A 19,324-nucleotide genomic window follows, 5' to 3' on the forward strand; every position below is an offset into this window, starting at 1 on the left:
GCCCCCCCCCCCCCATCCATCCCCTCCTGGTAGCCTTGTTTCATTTGAACATTCTTCAAAGATGTCCCTCAGCCTCAGGTGAGGGGTGCTCATTTAGGGGTGTATGAGTAAAGCTTACCACTCTGAATATAATCGGCACCTTATTTGACTCGCATGCAAAAGTCAAGCAGTATCAATATCAGCACAGGTTTCGAATTAACTACTAACCCCTTAACCTAAAAGTGGGCTGAGAATCAGTTTCTCTATCCCAAAAAATAGGACAGAAGAAGCAGAACCAACATTGACCATCAAAGATAAAGACCGTATAGACCATTTCCCCACCGCTGTTCTCTGATATAAGTCATCTGACACCGTCACAGGTGGAGCTCTCATTACCGTCGGTCCACTGCGTTCTCCTGTGACGTCATTGCGGGTCCCCCATCATATGAATGTATAATATGAATGTCCCCGCCACCACAGACCGAGCGATTCCCGCTCCCCAATCCGCTCCAGAATTTCAAGGGTTTGGATGCCCTTGTGTCGTATGTATGTTTGTTTTTTTCCTCTCTTTTTCTGGCCAAACCCAGTTATTGCACTTTAGCGAAACGTTTTGTTTCGGTGAATCCAGCGCGGTATAGGTCTGCCCGTAGCTGGGTGAAGAAACATGGGGATTTGATTCTATTTCCAACGGGACAGGAATTGGATCGTGTTGGTACATCAGACAATAGTTGTATTTTAGGTGGTGTCTGTCTAAAAATGAAGCACCCGAAGCTATGGAGAGCGTTACTTTTCATGACGGTGTTGTACCAGTTTGGGACGTCAAGCAGATACGGTAAGATGATGTTGGAGTGTCGGGAACATGGAGTTTTAGTGGAGGCAGAGATGGAAGAGAAGAGGCAGCGACAGAGGGAACTTCACTGAGCGGTAGCTAGTGAAGCAGTGTTTGGAATGAGGTCCGCGGTTTAGAGAAATGTATGATTCACACGTTTTTACCTTAAAGATCTGCAAGGTGTGAATGGCATTACATTTAATCAAAGTAATGAAATAAATCGGAATTGGGAAGAGATATTGAGTAAATACATGTTTATTAGTTGGATGTTTTTAAATAGCTTTGGTGTAGGTTTTTGTAACTTCAATTAACAGCTAAACGTTTAACAATTAACAGCTAAAACAACCACAGTTCACTGTTGTCAAGGAAAAGTCCATAAAGTAAAAATGGTTTTCTATTGGCTTTTTGAAATACCAGCTTTATAGCTTTCAGACCCAAAGTTTGTAGTCTCGGCTTTCTACTTGCATGAAGTTTATGCGTTTCAGAACCACGGAGAGCAACTAGGCTACGGTTTAGCGCTACTTGCGTTGCCTGTTCAGATTACACTCTCCGTCTCTTCTCTGCAAACCTTCGTCTCCACTTCCCTGTTTTTTATACCCCTCTCTATTCCTACTCCCCCCTCCTCCTACACCCCCGTCACACCATTTAGTTCCACATTGAGCATTATTCTGACTCTCAGGTCTCATAATGCCTAGCTCCCTGGTAACAGAGGAGCACCGCCTCATCCCAGCCAGTTACCATAGCTACCTGGCGTTATAAAGGTGAAGGTTCAGGGATTTAGTTATTTCTGTATTGTTATTCATTAGAATAATGGAAGCAGTTAGTAGGCCATTAAATTAACGTGTTCCCTGTTTGACCTAAACATGCATTTTTAATGTTGTCACTAACCATTATTTACAGCATCTGTGTTCCATCTCTGTGTTTGTCTGTTCTGCTGTGGAATATGCTGTCTCCATAGGTGTTGGTTTGGCCTTACCGAGCTAATTATAAGATCCCTTCATCTCTAGTGTTTCTTTTGTACACTGAAGTGCGTCTAGCATTAAGTGAACGTGGGTAAATAAAAAGAGTTCAAACAAAAGTGTGTGGATCGCAGATCTCCCTTTAGAAGCATCCTCTGAACAATATGAATGAGGGAACAAACACCCGGAATATAATGAACAGGGAATAAACACCCAGAATATAATGAACAGGGAATAAACACCCAGAATATAATGAACAGGGAACAAACACCCTGAATGTAATGAACAGGGAACAAACACCCTGAATATAATGAACAGGGAATAAACACCCAGAATATAATGAACAGGGAATAAACACCCTGAATATAATGAACAGGGAATGCCCCCATGTTATCTTTACTTATTTTCTAACATGTCTTATCACATGTATTATATATTTAGTCTGTCTGTCTGTCTGTCTGTCTGTCTGTCTGTCTGTCTGTCTGTCTGTCTGTCTGTCTGTCTGTCTGTCTGTCTGTCTGTCTGTCTGTCTGTCTGTCTGTCTGTCTGTCTGTCTGTCTGTCTGTCTCTGTCTCTGTCTCTGTCTCTGTCTCTGTCTCTGTCTCTCTCTCTCTGTGTGTGTTGTCAGGGGAGAGCTATTAGTCATTGCATACGTCACATCTCCCTCTGTAGGTACTGTTAATAATGACAGCTCTGGGTACATGATGGAGACCAGGAGGTTTTAGCTGGGTACATGATGGAGACCAGGAGGTTTTAGCTGGGTACATGATTGAGGTGACCAGAGAGGTTTTAGCTGGGTACATGATGTAGGAGACTAGAATGTTTTAGCTGGGTACATGATGTAGGAGACTAGAATGTTTTAGCTGGGTACATGATGGAGACCAGGAGATTTAGCTGGGTACATGTAAGAGACCAGGAGGTTTAAGCTGGGTACATGATTGAGGAGACCAGGAGGTTTTGCTGGGTACATGTAGGAGACCAGGAGGTTTTGCTGGGTACATGTAAAAGACCAGGAGGTGTAAGCTGGGTACATGATGGAGACCAGGAGGTGTAAGCTGGGTACATGATGGAGACCAGGAGATTTAGCTGGGTACATGTAAGAGACCAGGAGGTTTAAGCTGGGTACATGATTGAGGAGACCAGGAGGTTTTGCTGGGTACATGTAGGAGACCAGGAGGTTTTGCTGGGTACATGTAAAAGACCAGGAGGTGTAAACTGGGTACATGATGGATACCAGGGGGTGTAAACTGGGTACATGATGGAGACCAGGAGGTGTAAACTGGGTACATGATGGAGACCAGGAGGTGTAAACTGGGTACATGATGGAGACCAGGAGGTGTAAACTGGGTACATGATGGAGACCAGGATGTGTAAACTGGGTACATGATGGAGACCAGGAGGTGTAAACTGGGTACATGATGGAGACCAGGAGGTGTAAGCTGGGTACATGATGGAGACCAGGAGGTGTAAGCTGGGTACATGATGGAGACCAGGAGGTTTTGCTGGGTACGGGATGCATGCGGACACCCTGAACTCTTTGTTTCCACTCTGGGGAAATAAGGGCAATTCCGGGTAAACATTTTGTTACCAAAGACCGGGTTATATGTTGGGTTATAGGTTGAACCTCCAGACACGTTCGATCAAATCGCTCAAAGATTTTTTAAAGATGTCTGGTCTGCTGGGAGGATACATGTGTTTGTGTTGTCTGACATTGTGGATGTGTGTGTCTGTGCTATCTGTCTGTGTATAATAGCTAAAGGCTAATAGCCATGGAAGAGATCAGTCGAGTCTGTCCGGAGCTGTCCATTCTGAGTTCTGTGAAACCATTATCTCTATTCTCCACTGGTTTCTGTTCATAATCAATACTGAGGTCTGTGAAGGTATTATCCCTATTCTCCACTGGTTTCTGTTCATAATCAATACTGAGGTCTGTGAAACCATTATCCCTATTCTCCACTGGTTTCAGTGCATAATCAATACTGAGGTCTGTGAAAGCATTATCCCTATTCTCCACTGGTTTCAGTCCATAATCAATACTGAGGTCTGTGAAACCATTATCCCTATTCTCCACTGGTTTCAGTCCATAATCAATACTGAGGTCTGTGAAGGCATTATCCCTATTCTCCACTGGTTTCAGTCCTTAATCAATACTGAGGTCTGTGAAGGCATTATCCCTATTCTCCACTGGTTTCAGTCCATAATCAATACGGAGGTCTGTGAAACCATTATCCCTATTCTCCACTGGTTTCAGTCCATAATCAATACTGAGGTCTGTGAAAGCATTATCCCTATTCTCCACTGGTTTCAGTCTATAATCAATACTGAGGTCTGTGAAAGCATTATCCCTATTCTCCACTGGTTTCAGTCCATAATCAATACTGAGGTCTGTGAAACCATTATCCCTATTCTCCACTGGTTTCAGTCCATAATCAATACTGAGGTCTGTGAAACCATTATCCCTATTCTCCACTGGTTTCAGTCCATAATCAATACTGAGGTCTGTGAAACCATTATCCATATTCTCCACTGGTTTCAGTGCATAATCAACACTGAGGTCTGTGAAGGCATTATCCCTATTCTCCACTGGTTTCGGTCCATAATCAATACTGAGGTCTGTGAAGGCATTATCCCTATTCTCCACTGGTTTCAGTCCATAATCAATACTGAGGTCTGTGAAACCATTATCCCTATTCTCCACTGGTTTCAGTCCATAATCAATACTGAGGTCTGTGAAAGCATTATCCATATTCTCCACTGGTTTCAGTCTATAATCAATACTGAGGTCTGTGAAAGCATTATCCCTATTCTCCACTGGTTTCAGTCCATAATCAATACTGAGGTCTGTGAAGGCATTATCCCTATTCTCCACTGGTTTCAGTCCTTAATCAATACTGAGGTCTGTGAAGGCATTATCCCTATTCTCCACTGGTTTCAGTTCATAATCAATACTGAGGTCTGTGAAACCATTATCCCTATTCTCCACTGGTTTCTGTTCATAATCAATACTGAGGTCTGTGAAAGCATTATCCATGATCGTGCCCCACCTCACCCCACCTCCTTCTAGGCCAGTTCAGACTTTACTCTGAGCCCCACCTCCTTCCAGGCCAGTTCAGACATTACTCTGGGCCCCACCTCCTTCTAGACCGTTCAGACATTACTCTGAGCCCCACCTCCTTCTAGGCCAGTTCAGACTTGACTCTCTATTGCCCCAATTCTTCATCAATGTGTCCTCCTGTGTTCTGCTGGCAGTAGACTCTGACTGACCAGCCCTGCAAGCGCTAGATCTGGGCCTCCATACTTCCTCCATACTCCACCCATACTCCACCCATACTCCATCCATACTCCATCCATACTCCATCCATATTCTCTCCACGCTCAATCCGTACTCCATCCTCCCTCCATCCATACTCCACCCATACTTCCTCCATACAGTGGTCAGGTATTCTGCCGCTGTGTACTCTCTGTTTAGGGCCAAATAGCATTCTAGTTTGCTCTGTGTTTTTGTTAATTCTTTTCAATGTGTCAAGTAATTATCTTTTTGTTTTCTCATGATTTGGTTGGGTCTAATTGTGCTGCTGTCCTGGGGCTCTGTGGGGTCTATTTGTGTTTGTGAACAGAGCCCCAGGACCAGCTTGCTTAGGGGACTCTTCTCCAGGTTCATCTCTCTGTAGGTGATGGCTTTGTTATGGAAGGTTTGGGAATCACTTCTTTATAGACCTAATTCTGCTCTGCATGCATTATTTGGTGTTTTATGTTGTTCACTGAAGATATTTTTGGTCGAGTCCGCTGTTAATGATAATACAGAGGATTTTCCCAAGGTTGCTGTTGACGCATATCCCACAGTAGTTATTTGGGTCAATTTTGTCTCCACTTTTGGGGTGATCAGTCGTTGGTTCCAAATATTGGGCAATATGCTAATATGCCAATTTCTCTCTCTCCCTCTGCCTCTCTCTCTCTCTCTGCCTCTTTCGGTCTCTTCTCTCTCTCTCTCTCTCTCTCTCTCTCTCTCTCTCTCTCTCTCTCTCTCTCTTTCCTCTCTGCCTCTCTCTCTCCTCTCTCTCCTCTCCCTCTGCTTCTCTCTCTCCCTCTCTCTTCTCTCTCTCTCCTCTCTCTCTCCCCCTCTCTCTCTCCTCTCTCTCCCCCCTTCTCTCTCCTCTCTCTCTCTCTCTCCTCTCTCTCTCCTTTCTCTCTCTCTCCTCTCTCCCCATCTCTCTCCTCTCCCCCCCCTCTCTCTCTCCTCTCTCTCTCTCTCTCTCCCCTCTCTCTCCTTTCTATCTCTCTCTCCTCTCCCCCCCCTCTCTCTCTCTCTCTCCTCTCTCTCTCATTTCTCTCTCTCTCTCCTCTCTCCCCCATCTCTCTCCTCTCCCCCCCCCCCTCTCTCTATCAAATGCAACATAACAGAAAACAGCATGCAGTTCTCGTGACCGTGTGTCATATTCTCCTTCTCTTCCACAGTGCGAGACAGAGTGAATATATGGTACAGGAACCTCATGCTGTTTGCTGTTATGTCACATGTGATAGTATGTCTGTACAGTGTGCATCTATCTGTGATCAGACTTGTGTGTTCGTTGGGTTTGTTCCTCTGATAGCTAATCTCTTGTGGACAGAAGTACGTAATATAAATCTATCGAGTATCTGTCAAAGCATTTTGGTTCTGGGTTGCTGAGATTACTTATAGCTGATGCTTGATGATTGTGTGATGCGCTTACAGCTAACATTAGTAGAGCAGGTAGCAGGTAGCGGGTAGCGGGTAGAGGGTAGCAGGTTACTGGTAGAGGGTAGCGGGTAAAGGGTAGTGGGTAGCGGGTAGCAGGTAGCAGGTAGCAGGTAGTAGGTAGCAGGTAAAAGGTAGCAGGTAGCAGGTAGCAGGTAGTAGGTAGCAGGTAAAAGGTAGCAGGTAGAAGGTAGTAGGTAGCAGGTAGCAGGTAGCAGGTAGCAGGTAGCAGGTAGCAGGTAGTAGGTAGCAGGTAGCAGGTAGCAGGTAGCAGGTAGCAGGTCGCAGGTATAACCTAGTCTCTTTAGAAGTTACTGTAACAGTTTTCAATGAATGAATGCTTTTAACAGAGCTGCTGTTAATCTCTCTCTCTCTCTCTCTCTCTCTCTCTCTCTCTCTCTCTCTCACCATATCTCTCTCACCCTCTCTCTCACCCATCTCTCTCCCTCTCTCTCTCCTCCCTCTCTCCCTCTCTCCATATCTCTCTCTCCCCTCTCTCCCCCTCTCTCTCTCCCCCCTCTCTCTCCTCCATCTCTCCCTCTCTCTCACCCTTTCTCCTTCTCTCTCTCCTTCTCTCTCCACCCCTCTCCCCTCTCTCTCCCCCCCTCTTTCACCCTTTCTCCTTCTCTCTCTCTCCTTCTCTCTCTCCCTCTCTCAGGTTGTGTGTTTGAGACAAGGCTGTGCTCCAGGGAGCAGTTCTGCTCTGATGGTGAGTATCCTCTGTCTGTCTGTCTGTCTGTCTGTCTGTCTGTCTGTCTGTCTGTCTGTCTGTCTGTCTGTCTGTCTGTCTGTCTGTCTGTCTGTCTGTCTGTCTGTCTGTCTGTCTGTCTGTCTGTCTGTCTGTCTGTCTGTGTCTGTCTGTGTCTGTCTGTCTGTCTGTCTGTCTGTCTGTCTGTCTGTCTGTCTGTCTGTCTGTCTGTCTGTCTGTCTGTCTGTCTGTCTGTCTGTCTATGTATGTCTGTGTGTGTGTGTGTGTGTGTGTAGGAGATACTGAGCACTTAGCGGGTCTCCACAAGTGTGTGTGTGTGAGAGTGTGTGTGTGTGGGGGGAGGGGGGCAACGACGACGACAGTTCCAGTCAGTGGGCTACAGGCCCTGCAGATCCTGGTCCCCCGAACAACCCCAATCACCCTCTTCCTGTATCTCCTAGAGGTATCTCCTATCTCCCCAATCACACTCTTCCTGTATGTCCTAGATATATCTCCTAGAGGTATCTCCTATCTCCCCAATCACCCTCTTCCTGTGTCTCCTAGAGATATCTCCTAGAGGTGTCTCCTATCTCCCCAATAACCCTCTTCCTGTATCTCCTAGATATATCTCCTAGAGGTATCTCCTATCTCCCCAATCACCCTCTTCCTGTATCTCCTAGAGATATCTCCTAGAGGTATCTCCTATCTCCCCAATCACCCTCTTCCTGTATCTCCTAGAGATATCTCCTAGAGGTATCTCCTATCTCCCCAATCACCCTCTTCCTGTATCTCCTAGAGATATCTCCTAGAGGTATCTCCTATCTCCCCAATCACCCTCTTCCCGTATTTCCTAGATATATCTCCTATCTCCCCAATCACCCTCTTCCTGTATCTCCTAGAGGTATCTCCTATCTCCCCAATCACCCTCTTCCTGTATTTCCTAGAGGTATCTCCTATCTCCCCAATCACCCTCTTCCTGTATTTCCTAGAGATATCTCCTATCTCCCCAATCACCCTCTTCCTGTATCTCCTAGAGATATCTCCTAGAGGTATCTCCTATCTCCCCAATCACCCTCTTCCTGTATCTCCTAGAGGTATCTCCTATCTCCCCAATCACCCTCTTCCTGTATCTCCTAGAGATCTCTCCTAGAGGTATCTCCTATCTCCCCAATCACCCTCTTCCAGTATCTCCTAGAGATATCTCCTAGAGGTATCTCATATCTCCCCAATCACCCTCTTCCTGTATCTCCTGTTCCTCAAACACCTCTGTATCTCCCTGGGGCATGTAAGCGTTTACTACAGTTTCCATAAACCCAAAACGTACAGGAATGGTACTAAGCACTCACCCCAGTGGGGGTACCCGTGTTGAGGCTCAGTATGGCGGATGTGTTGTTGCCTACCCTTACCGCCTGGGGGCGGCCCGTCAAGAAGTCCAGGATCCAGTTGCAGTTGCAGGTGTTCAATCTCATGGTCCGGAGCTTAGTCATTACCTTTGTCAAATAGACTATGGTGGTCTGCTTGAAACATGTAGATTTTACAGACTGAGTCAGGGAGAGGTTGATCCGCGCAGGCTTGTCCTAGTAATCTGTCTGGCACTGTGGCCTTGCGAATTTTAACCTGTTTAAAGGTCCTACTTACATCGCTACGGAGAGCGAGATCACACATCCAGAACTTGCTGGTGCTTTCATGCATGGTTCAGTGTTGCTTTCCTCAAAGCGATCCTAGAAGGCATTTAGCTCGTCTGGTATGCTTGTGTCACTGGACACAAACAAAGAGGTAAAACTGATTTTAGTTTTCCTGCATTAAAGTCCCCGGCCACTAGGAGCGCTGCTTCTGGATTAGCATTTTCTTCTTTGCTTTTGGCCTTATACAGCTGGTTGAGTGCAGTCTTAATGACAGCATCGGTTTGGGGTGATAAATAGACAGCTACGAAAATTATAGATGAAAGCTCTCTCGGCAAATAGTATGATCTGCAGCTTCTTCATGAGGTATTCTAACTCAGACGAGCAAAAAACTTGAGACTTCTTAAAAACATTTGAGAGAGAGTGAGGTGTATGTTATCCCATGTTGTTCCCGTGTAACTCAGTTGGAAGGGTGCGCGCAGCGTTAGGGTTGTAGGTTCAATTCCCATGGGGGACCAGTAAGAAAAACTATTCAAATGTATGTCACTCACAAGTCGCTCTGGACACCCTGATGAAGACAGCCTGTTGAAACGTTGGACATCTGAGCTCCTACAGTGTGTGGCTCTCCTTTATTTTCTAGTTTTCCACTCCGCTAGCCAGCACCTCTAGCCAGCACCTCTAGCCAGCACCTCTAGCCAGCACCTCTAGCCAGCACCGCTAGCCAGCACCTCTAGCCAGCACCGCTAGCCAGCACCTCTAGCCAGCACCTCTAGCCAGCACCTCTAGCCAGCACCTCTAGCCAGCACCGCTAGCCAGCACCTCTAGCCAGCACCTCGTCTTAATAGGTGTGCATTTATTTTTCTTTCTAGATTGTTCTGGATAAGAGTGTCTGCTAAAATATTAAATGTTATTCAGCCGCGACTATGAGAAACATTAGGACATTACAGTTATTCTGTTCTTGTTGATAGATTTCTTCTCTAGTAAATTGCACGTTCGCTGACAAGACAATGGAGGTCTAGATGCTTGCCGACGTAGTCTAATTTTGACACTTCCTCTTTCGAGTCCCGGGGATAGGGCCTGTGTAACGGATGTGAAACGGCTAGTTTAGTTAGCGGTGGTTCACGCTAAATAGCGTTTCAATCGGTGACGTCACCTGCTCTGAGAACTTGAAGTAGTTGTTCCCCTTTGCTCTGCAAGGGGCTTTTGTGGAGCGATGGGTAACGATGCTTCGAGGGGTGACTGTTGTTGATGTGTGCAGAGGGTCCCTGGTTCGCGCCCGGGTATGGGCGAGGGGACGGTCTAAAGTTATACTGTTACACCTGGTCTGTGGTAAGCTTTACACAGTGGTATAAAATTACTACTTTGAAGTTGTTTTTGTATCTGTACTTTACTATTTATATTTATGACAAATTAAATTTTTACTTCACTACATTTCTAAAGAAAATAATGTACTTTTTACTCTAGACATGTTCCCTGACACCCAAAAAGTACTTGTTACATTTTGACAGGAAAACAGTCCAAGTCATCCCTACTGCCTCTGATCTGGCAGATCATGGATCACATGACATCCAGAGATCACATGACATCCAGAGATCACATGACATCCAGAGATCACATGACATCCAGAGAAGCTGTGACTCGTTGAAGTAGAAATCTTCCCCCGAATCCAGATTATTGATCACTGTTTTAGGAAATGATGGCGGGAATATTATCTACCAAAAAAACAACACAAAATAGCAGTTGGTGTGAAGCCGACAGCTGTACACTGCAGCGCCATTTCCCAGTGTCCTATCCTCACAGCAGCTATGTAGCTGTTGGTTTATTTGTCATACCCTCACAGCAGCTACGTAGCTGTTGGTTTATTTGTCATACCCTCACAGCAGCTACGTAGCTGTTGGTTTATTTGTCCTATCCTCACAGCAGCTACGTAGCTGTTGGTTTATTTGTCCTACCCTCACAGCAGCTATGTAGCTGTTGGTTTATTTGTCCTATCCTCACAGCAGCTATGTAGCTGTTGGTTTATTTGTCATACCCTCACAGCAGCTACGTAGCTGTTGGTTTATTTGTCATACCCTCACAGCAGCTACGTAGCTGTTGGTTTATTTGTCCTATCCTCACAGCAGCTACGTAGCTGTTGGTTTATTTGTCCTACCCTCACAGCAGCTATGTAGCTGTTGGTTTATTTGTCCTATCCTCACAGCAGCTACGTAGCTGTTGGTTTATTTGTCCTATCCTCACAGCAGCTATGTAGCTGTTGGTTTATTTGTCATACCCTCACAGCAGCTACGTAGCTGTTGGTTTATTTGTCATACCCTCACAGCAGCTATGTAGCTGTTGGTTTATTTGTCATACCCTCACAGCAGCTATGTAGCTGTTGGTTTATTTGTCCTATCCTCACAGCAGCTATGTAGCTGTTGGTTTATTTGTCCTACCCTCACAGCAGCTACGTAGCTGTTGGTTTATTTGTCCTATCCCCACAGCAGCTACGTAGCTGTTGGTTTATTTGTCCTACCCTCACAGCAGCTACGTAGCTGTTGGTTTATTTGTCCTACCCTCACAGCAGCTACGTAGCTGTTGGTTTATTTGTCCTACCCTCACAGCAGCTATGTAGCTGTTGGTTTCTCCTCCGTCACTCCCTTTCCTCCGTCATTCCCTCCCTCCCTCTCCTCCGTCATTGCCTCATTCCCTCTCCTCCGTCACTCCCTCTCCTTCGTCATTCCCTCCCTCCCTCTCCTTCATCATACCCTACCTCCCTCTCCTCCACAATTCCCTCCCTCCCTCTCCTCTCCTCAGCCTCATCAAAGCTCCTCTTCAACACTACATATCGTCTCCCTGGCAACGGTGAAATCATCAGGCTGAAAGCAGCTAGGCAGCTGGATCAACGCCCCCACAGTCTCTCTCTCTCCTTTCTCTCTCGCTTTCCTCTCTCTCCTCTCTCTCTCTCCTTCTCTCTCGCTTTCCTCTCTCTCTTTATCTCTCTCTCTCTTTATCTCTGCTCCTCAGAAAGAGGATGAATCACTAGTGCTTACACACTACTCCTCCACACATACGTACACACTCACTATTCCTTTCTCATCCCTCTCTCTCTCCTCCTTCCTCTCTCATCTCCTCCTTCCTCTCTCTCTCTCTCTCTCTCCCTCTCTCATCTCCTCCTTCCTTCCACTCTCTCTCTCCAGCTCTCATCTTCTCCTTCCTCTCTCTCTCTCATCTCCTCCTTCCTCTCTCTCCCTCTCTCATCTCCTCCTTCCTCTCTCTCTCCCTCTCTCATCTCCTCCTTCCTCCCTCTCTCTCTCTCCCTCTCTCATCTTCTCCTTCCTCTCTCCCTCACTCTCTCATCTCCTGCTTCCGCTCTCTTTCTCTTCCTCTCTCATCTCCTCCTTCCTCTCCCTCCCTCTCATCTCCTCCTTCCTGTCTCTTTCTCTCTCTCTCTCATCTCATCCTTCCTCTCTCTCCCTCCCTCTCTCACCTCCTCCTTCTCCGCTCTCACCTCCCCGGCCACGATGTGTTTACAATACCACGATGTGTTTACAATACCACGATGTGTTTACAATACCACAATGGCACTTTTAAGATAATAGAAGTTAAGAAAATATTTACTAAAAGAAATGAAGTAAAACACAGTGTTACGGTTTTCTTGTGGTGAAGGAGAGTCGGACCAAAATGCAGCGTGGTATTTTTGATACATGTTTAATGACGACGAAAAACGACCAATACAAAAAACAACAAACGTACCTATACAGCCTGGTGACAACTAACACAGAGACAGGAACAACCCACCAAACACTCAAAGAATATGGCTGCCTAAATATGGTTCCCAATCAGAGACAATGATAATCACCTGACTCTGATTGAGAACCACTTCAGGCAACCATAGACTTTTCAAGACAACCCTACTAAGCCAGAATCCCAATACCTACAAAAACCCCAAGACAAAACACACCACATAATAAACCCATGTCACACCCTGGCCTGACCAGAATAATAAAGAAAACACAGAATACTAAGACCAGGGCGTGACACACAGTTACACAATAAAATAACAATAATGAAGTTATATACAGGGTCTACCGGTACTGAGTCAATCTGCAGGGGTACGGGTTAGGGTTAGTCGAGGTAATATATACTTATAGCCATAGACTAGGTCTACTGACTAAAATCTGGGTTTATGATTGTCTTTACATTTTGCAATGGTTTGGTTTGCTAGATGTAGGTAATCTGTAGACCATGATAGGCCTACATCTTATTTCAAATAGCCTACAATAACCTAGGCAAGATGTCATGGAAAATAAACCCTTTTAGCAGTTTGTTCAAATGTGATTTTATTTCGTATGAATAGCGTGGCGATTTCGAGATAAGAAGTGCTTCTTTCACCCTGATGGAATAGGCTACTGAAGGTGGGGGTCGTCGTTTCAATCCCTGAATCAACTATTAATGATATAGTTATGAACTGAATAGGCCGATGTTTGTCAACAACAGCCAGTGTTTTTTAGTTTTTTTACCTGTAGCTTAATCTGACTGTTACTGTTAGCCTACCTGGAGCAGGAAAACAGATTTCATAAATAGCCAAAATAAATAAATAAAAAGTAAAATAAATAACAAGGCAAAGGAGACCATCACTTCCATTTCAAATGTCCACTGATTACGCCGAAAACACTTCGCTTGATACGGTTTTCCATAAGCAAAAAGTCGACATTAGACAGTTTAAACAACCTCTTCGCAAAAGTATCTAAAGTGCTCTAGAGCGCGTGAAGTCGTTTTCCTGTCGCCCGTTATTTATTAATATGTGTCTCGAATATGGTCATAGTTTTGGTAAGAGGTTAGGAAGTGCCAGCTCAGTTTCCATTTTGTGGTTAGTGTGTACATAGCCTGTCTTCTCTTGAGAGCCAGGTCTGCCTACGGTGGCCTCTCTCAATAGCAAGGCTCTGCTCACTGAGTCTGTACATAGTATGTATACATTTCCACCTGCAACACTCCGACCAAATACATTTCCACCTGCAACCCTCAGACCAATACATTTCCACCTGCAACCCTCAGACCAATACATTTCAACCTGCAACCCTCAGACCAATACATTTCCACCTGCAACCCTCAGACCAATACATTTCCACCTCCGACATAGTTTCCAAGTAGCCCAGTTTGCGGGGAAACCACAGATATGTCAACTCTGGGACCAGATTATGTGTTGTGAATTAGCCACAATAGTGGAATGTACGGTTCAGCCTTCTAAATAAAAGTCCCTCTTTGAAAGTGATGCAAATGGATACAATTAGTGGAATCATGCCATATTTAGACTAGATAATGATAAACAATGTGGAGTAATGGAATGTGGTATCAGTCTACTCAGTGACACCCACAGAACACAACTGTGAAGAGTTTACACAAATATTAATTGTTGATAGCTCTTATCAGGGACTGTGACTGTGTGAAATCACCTCCCCAGTCAGCCTATTGTGTGTATTGACATGCAGGTTGAACTGTCCAGCTTTACCTAAGGATTGGGGATCAATGAAATGGGGTATCAGTCTCCATCATACCCCCCTTCACCCCTTCACCCCTCTATTCCCCCATTCCCCATCTCTTCACCCCTCTATTCCCCCATTCCCTCCATTCCCCCATCTCTTCACCCCTCTGTTCCCCCATTCCCTCCATCCCCTATCCATTCACCCCTCTATTCCCCCATTCCCTCCATTCCCCATCTCTTCACCCCTCTGTTCCCTCATTCCCTCCATCCCCTATCCATTCACCCCTCTATTCCCCCATTCCCTCCATTCCCCATCTCTTCACCCCTCTGTTCCCTCATTCCCTCCATCCCCTATCCATTCACCCCTCTATTCCCCCATTCCCTCCATTCCCCATCTCTTCACCCCTCTGTTCCCTCATTCCCTCCATCCCCTATCCATTCACCCCTCTATCCTCCAGTCCTATTAATAAAAGTGACTCATGTCTTTTTCATGGAGAGAGAGAGAGACAGCTGAGTTTACTCTGGAGGAGAGTGGAGAGAGAGGGCTGAGATCACTATGAAAGAGAGAGAGAGAGAGAGGGCTGGGTTCACTGTGGAGTAGAGAGAGAGGGGTGAGTTCACTATGAAGGAGAGAGGAGAGCGAGGGCTGGGTTCACTGTGGAGTAGAGAGAGAGGGGTGAGTTCACTATGAAGGAGAGAGGAGAGCGAGGGCTGGGTTCACTGTGGAGTAGAGAGAGAGGGGTGAGTTCACTATGAAAGAGAGAGAGAGAGAGAGGGCTGGGTTCACTGTGGAGTAGAGAGAGAGGGGTGAGTTCACTATGAAGGAGAGAGGAGAGAGAGGGCTGGGTTCACTGTGGAGTAGAGAGAGAGGGGTGAGTTCACTATGAAGGAGAGAGAGAGAGAGAGAGGGCTGGGTTCACTGTGGAGTAGAGAGAGGGGTGAGTTCACTATGAAGGAGAGAGGAGAGAGAGCGCTGGGTTCACTGTGGAGTAGAGAGAGAGGGGTGAGTTCACTATGAAAGAGAGAGAGAGAGAGGGAGGGCTGGGTTCACTGTGGAGTAGAGAGAGAGGGGTGAGTTCACTATGAAGGAGAGAGGAGAGAGAGGGCTGGGTTCACTGTGGAGTAGAGAGAGGGGTGAGTTCACTATGAAGGAGAGAGGAGAGAGAGGGCTGAGTTCACTGTGGAGTAGAGAGAGGGGTGAGTTCACTATGAAGGAGAGAGGAGAGAGAGGGCTGAGTTCACTACGGAAGTGAGAGGATGCTTTCAACTGAAATGTGTCTTCCACATTTAACCCAACCCTTCTGAGTCAGAGAGGGATAGAGAGCTGGTTTCACTGCAGTATAATTTTCATTCAGTTATGACTCAGTTATGAGTCAGAGTCAGAGTGGGTATCTCTCTCCCTTTCAAATTCAATTCAATTCAAGGGGCTTTATTGGCATGGGAAACATGTGTTAACATTGCCAAAGCAAGTGAAGTAGACAATATACAAAAGTGAAATAAATAATCAAAATGAACAGTAAACATTACACATACAGAAGTTTCAAAACAATAAAGACATTACAAATGTCATATTATATATATATATATACATATATATGCAGGCTATCAGATAATAGCTTCGTATGCTTTCGCCAAAAAGCATTTTTAAAATCTGACATGTTGGCTGGATTCACAACGAGTGTAGTTTTAATTGAGTATCTTACATGTGTGATCTAATATGAAACATGGTGAAGCCCCAAAATTGCCCTCGCTAGAAGCATGTGTTTCAGACATAAGGAAGTGGATGGCTGCAAACTTTCTACTATTAAACTCGGACAAAACAGAGATGCTTGTTCTAGGTCCCAAGAAACAAAGAGATCTTCTGTTGAATCTGACAATTAATCTTAATGGTTGTACAGTCGTCTCAAATAAAACTGTGAAGGACCTCGGCGTTACTCTGGACCCTGATCTCTCTTTTGAAGAACATATCAAGACCATTTCGAGGACAGCTTTTTTCCATCTACGTAACATTGCAAAAATCAGAAACTTTCTGTCCAAAAATGATGCAGAAAAATTAATCCATGCTTTTGTCACTTCTAGGTTAGACTACTGCAATGCTCTATTTTCCGGCTACCCGGATGAAGCACTAAATAAACTTCAGTTAGTGCTAAATACGGCTGCTAGAATCCTGACTAGAACCAAACAATTTGATCATATTACTCCAGTGCTAGCCTCTCTACACTGGCTTCCTGTCAAAGCAAGGGCTGATTTCAAGGTTTTACTGCTAACCTACAAAGCATTACATGGGCTTGCTCCTACCTATCTCTCTGATTTGGTCCTGCCGTACATACCTACACGTACGCTACGGTCACAAGACGCAGGCCTCCTAATTGTCCCTAGAATTTCTAAGCAAACAGCTGGAGGCAGGGCTTTCTCCTATAGAGCTCCATTTTTATGGAACGGTCTGCCTACCCATGTCAGAGACGCAAACTCGGTCTCAACCTTTAAGTCTTTACTGAAGACTCATCTCTTCAGTGGGTCATATGATTGAGTGTAGTCTGGCCCAGGAGTGGGAAGGTGAACGGAAAGGCTCTGGAGCAACGAACCGCCCTTGCTGTCTCTGCCTGGCCGGTTCCCCTCTTTCCACTGGGATTCTCTGCCTCTAACCCTATTACAGGGGCTGAGTCACTGGCTTGCTGGGGCTCTCTCATGCCGTCCCTGGAGGGGGTGCGTCACCTGAGTGGGTTGATTCACTGTTGTGTTCATCCTGTCTGGGTTGGCGCCCCCCCCTTGGGTTGTTCCGTGGCGGAGATCTTTGTGGGCTATACTCAGCCTTGTCTCAGGATGGTAAGTTGGTGGTTGAAGATATCCCTCTAGTGGTGTGGGGGCTGTGCTTTGGCAAAGTGGGTGGGGTTATATCCTTCCTGTTTGGCCCTGTCCGGGGGTGTCCTCGGATGGGGCCACAGTGTCTCCTGACCCCTCCTGTCTCAGCCTCCAGTATTTATGCTGCAGTAGTTTATGTGTCGGGGGGCTGGGGTCAGTTTGTTATATCTGGAGTACTTCTCCTGTCCTATTCGGTGTCCTGTGTGAAACTAAGTGTGCGTTCTCTAATTCTCTCCTTCTCTCTTTCTTTCTCTCTCTCGGAGGACCTGAGCCCTAGGACCATGCCCCAGGACTACCTGACATGATGACTCCTTGCTGTCCCCAGTCCACCTGGCCATGCTGCTGTTCCAGTTTCAACTGACCTGAGCCCTAGGACCATGCCCCAGGACTACCTGACATGATGACTCCTTGCTGTCCCCAGTCCACCTGGCCATGCTGCTGCTCCAGTTTCAACTTCCACCTGACTGTGCTGCTGCTCCAGTTTCAACTGTTCTGCCTTATTATTATTCGACCATGCTGGTCATTTATGAACATTTGAACATCTTGGCCATGTTCTGTTATAATCTCCACCCGGCACAGCCAGAAGAGGACTGGCCACCCCACATAGCCTGGTTCCTCTCTAGGTTTCTTCCTAGGTTTTGGCCTTTCTAGAGAGAGTTTCCTAGCCACCGTGCTTCTACACCTGCATTGCTTGCTGTTTGGGGTTTTAGGCTGGGTTTCTGTACAGCACTTTGAGATATCAGCTGATGTACGAAGGGCTATATAAATAAATTTGATTTGATTTGATTTGATTAATACATTTTATAGTATTTTATTTGAATCTGGAGCTCTGCATTTCCCCTGGCAATTGGCCAGTTGAGACATTGGCGTCCCGCCTATGAGGTTTTAAGCTCCCTGTCTCACCCCACGGTCCTGTGGGAAGAAATGTGTTTTTTTTGCCTATTTTAACTGCACACTTGTTGTTTGTGTCCATGGATTTTATAATGTCGTATGAATTTCCCCAACACCACTTTCCATCAATTTGTATAGCAGACCCTCATGGCAAATTGAGTCAAAGGCTTTTTTGAAATCATGAGAAGCATGAGAAGACTTTGCCTTTGTTTTGGTTTGTTTGTTTGTCAATTAGGGTGTGCAGAGTGAATACGTGGTCTGTCGTACGATAACAAGCCAATTTGACATTTGCTCAGTACATTTGCTCAGTACATTGTTTTCACTGAGGAAATGTACGAGTCTGCTGTTATTGATAATGCAGAGGATTTTCCCAAGGTTGCTGTTGACGCATATTCCACGGTAGTTATTGGGGTCAAATTTGTCTCCACTTTTGTGGATCAGTACTTGGTTCCAAATATTGGGAAAGATGCCAGAGCTAAGAATGATGTTAAAGAGTTTTAGTATAGCTAATTGGAATTTGTTGTCTGTATATTTGATCATTTCATTGAGGATACCATCAACAGCACAGGCCTTTTTGAGTTGGAGGGTTTTTATTTTGTCCTGTAGTTCATTCAATGTAATTTGAGAATCCAGTGGGTTCTGGTCTTTAATAGTTGATTCTAAGATTTGTATTTGATCCTGTATATGTTTTTGCTGTTCTCCAAAAAGATTGGAGAAGTGGTTTACCCAGACAGTACATCTCCATTTTGTATGGATAATTCTTCGTGTTGTTGTTTGTTTAGTGTTTTCCAATTTTCCCAGAAGTGGTTAGAGTCTATGGATTCTTCAGTTACATTGAGCTGATTACTGACGTGCTGTTCCTTCTTTTTCTGTGGTGTATGTCTGTATTGTTTTAGTGATTCACCATAGTGAAGGCGTAGACTCAGGTTTTCTGTAGTGTATGTCTGTATTGTTTTAGTGATTCACCATAGTGAAGGTTTAGACTCAGGTTTTCCGGGTCTCTATGCTTTTGGGTGGACAGGTTTCTCAATTTCTTTCTTAGATTTTTGTGTTCTTCATCAAACCATTTGTCATTGTTGTTCTTTTTCTTCTCTCACCATCTCTCTTTTTAATCCTTCTCTCTCTCTCTCTCTCTCTCTCTCTCTCTGTCTCTCTGTCTCTCTGTCTCTCTCTGTCTCTCTCTCACTCTGTCTCTCTCTCTGTCCCTCTCTCTCTCTGTCCCTCTCTATCTCTCTGTCTCTCTCTCTCTCCCTCTCTCTGTCTCTCTGTCTCTCTCTCGGTCTCTCTCGGTCTCTCTCTCTGCGGTCTCTCTCTCTCTC

General features: G+C 45.5%; 1 protein-coding gene across 1 annotated transcript in view; it reads left to right on the top strand.

Moving 5' to 3' along the window:
• The first annotated feature begins 449 nt into the window (after positions 1-449).
• Positions 450-19,324, top strand: part of LOC109881393 (receptor-type tyrosine-protein phosphatase-like N) — a 91,159-nt gene continuing 72,284 nt past the window's right edge. Inside the window, exons 1-2 of the mRNA XM_031802378.1 lie at positions 450-811; positions 7,140-7,190. Coding sequence (XP_031658238.1) covers positions 736-811; positions 7,140-7,190 — 127 coding nt within the window. The 5' untranslated portion in view covers positions 450-735. The remainder of the gene's footprint in view (positions 812-7,139; positions 7,191-19,324) is intronic.

This window comes from Oncorhynchus kisutch, linkage group LG2, assembly GCF_002021735.2.
Source record: "Oncorhynchus kisutch isolate 150728-3 linkage group LG2, Okis_V2, whole genome shotgun sequence".
NCBI classification, from domain to species: Eukaryota; Metazoa; Chordata; class Actinopteri; order Salmoniformes; family Salmonidae; genus Oncorhynchus; species Oncorhynchus kisutch.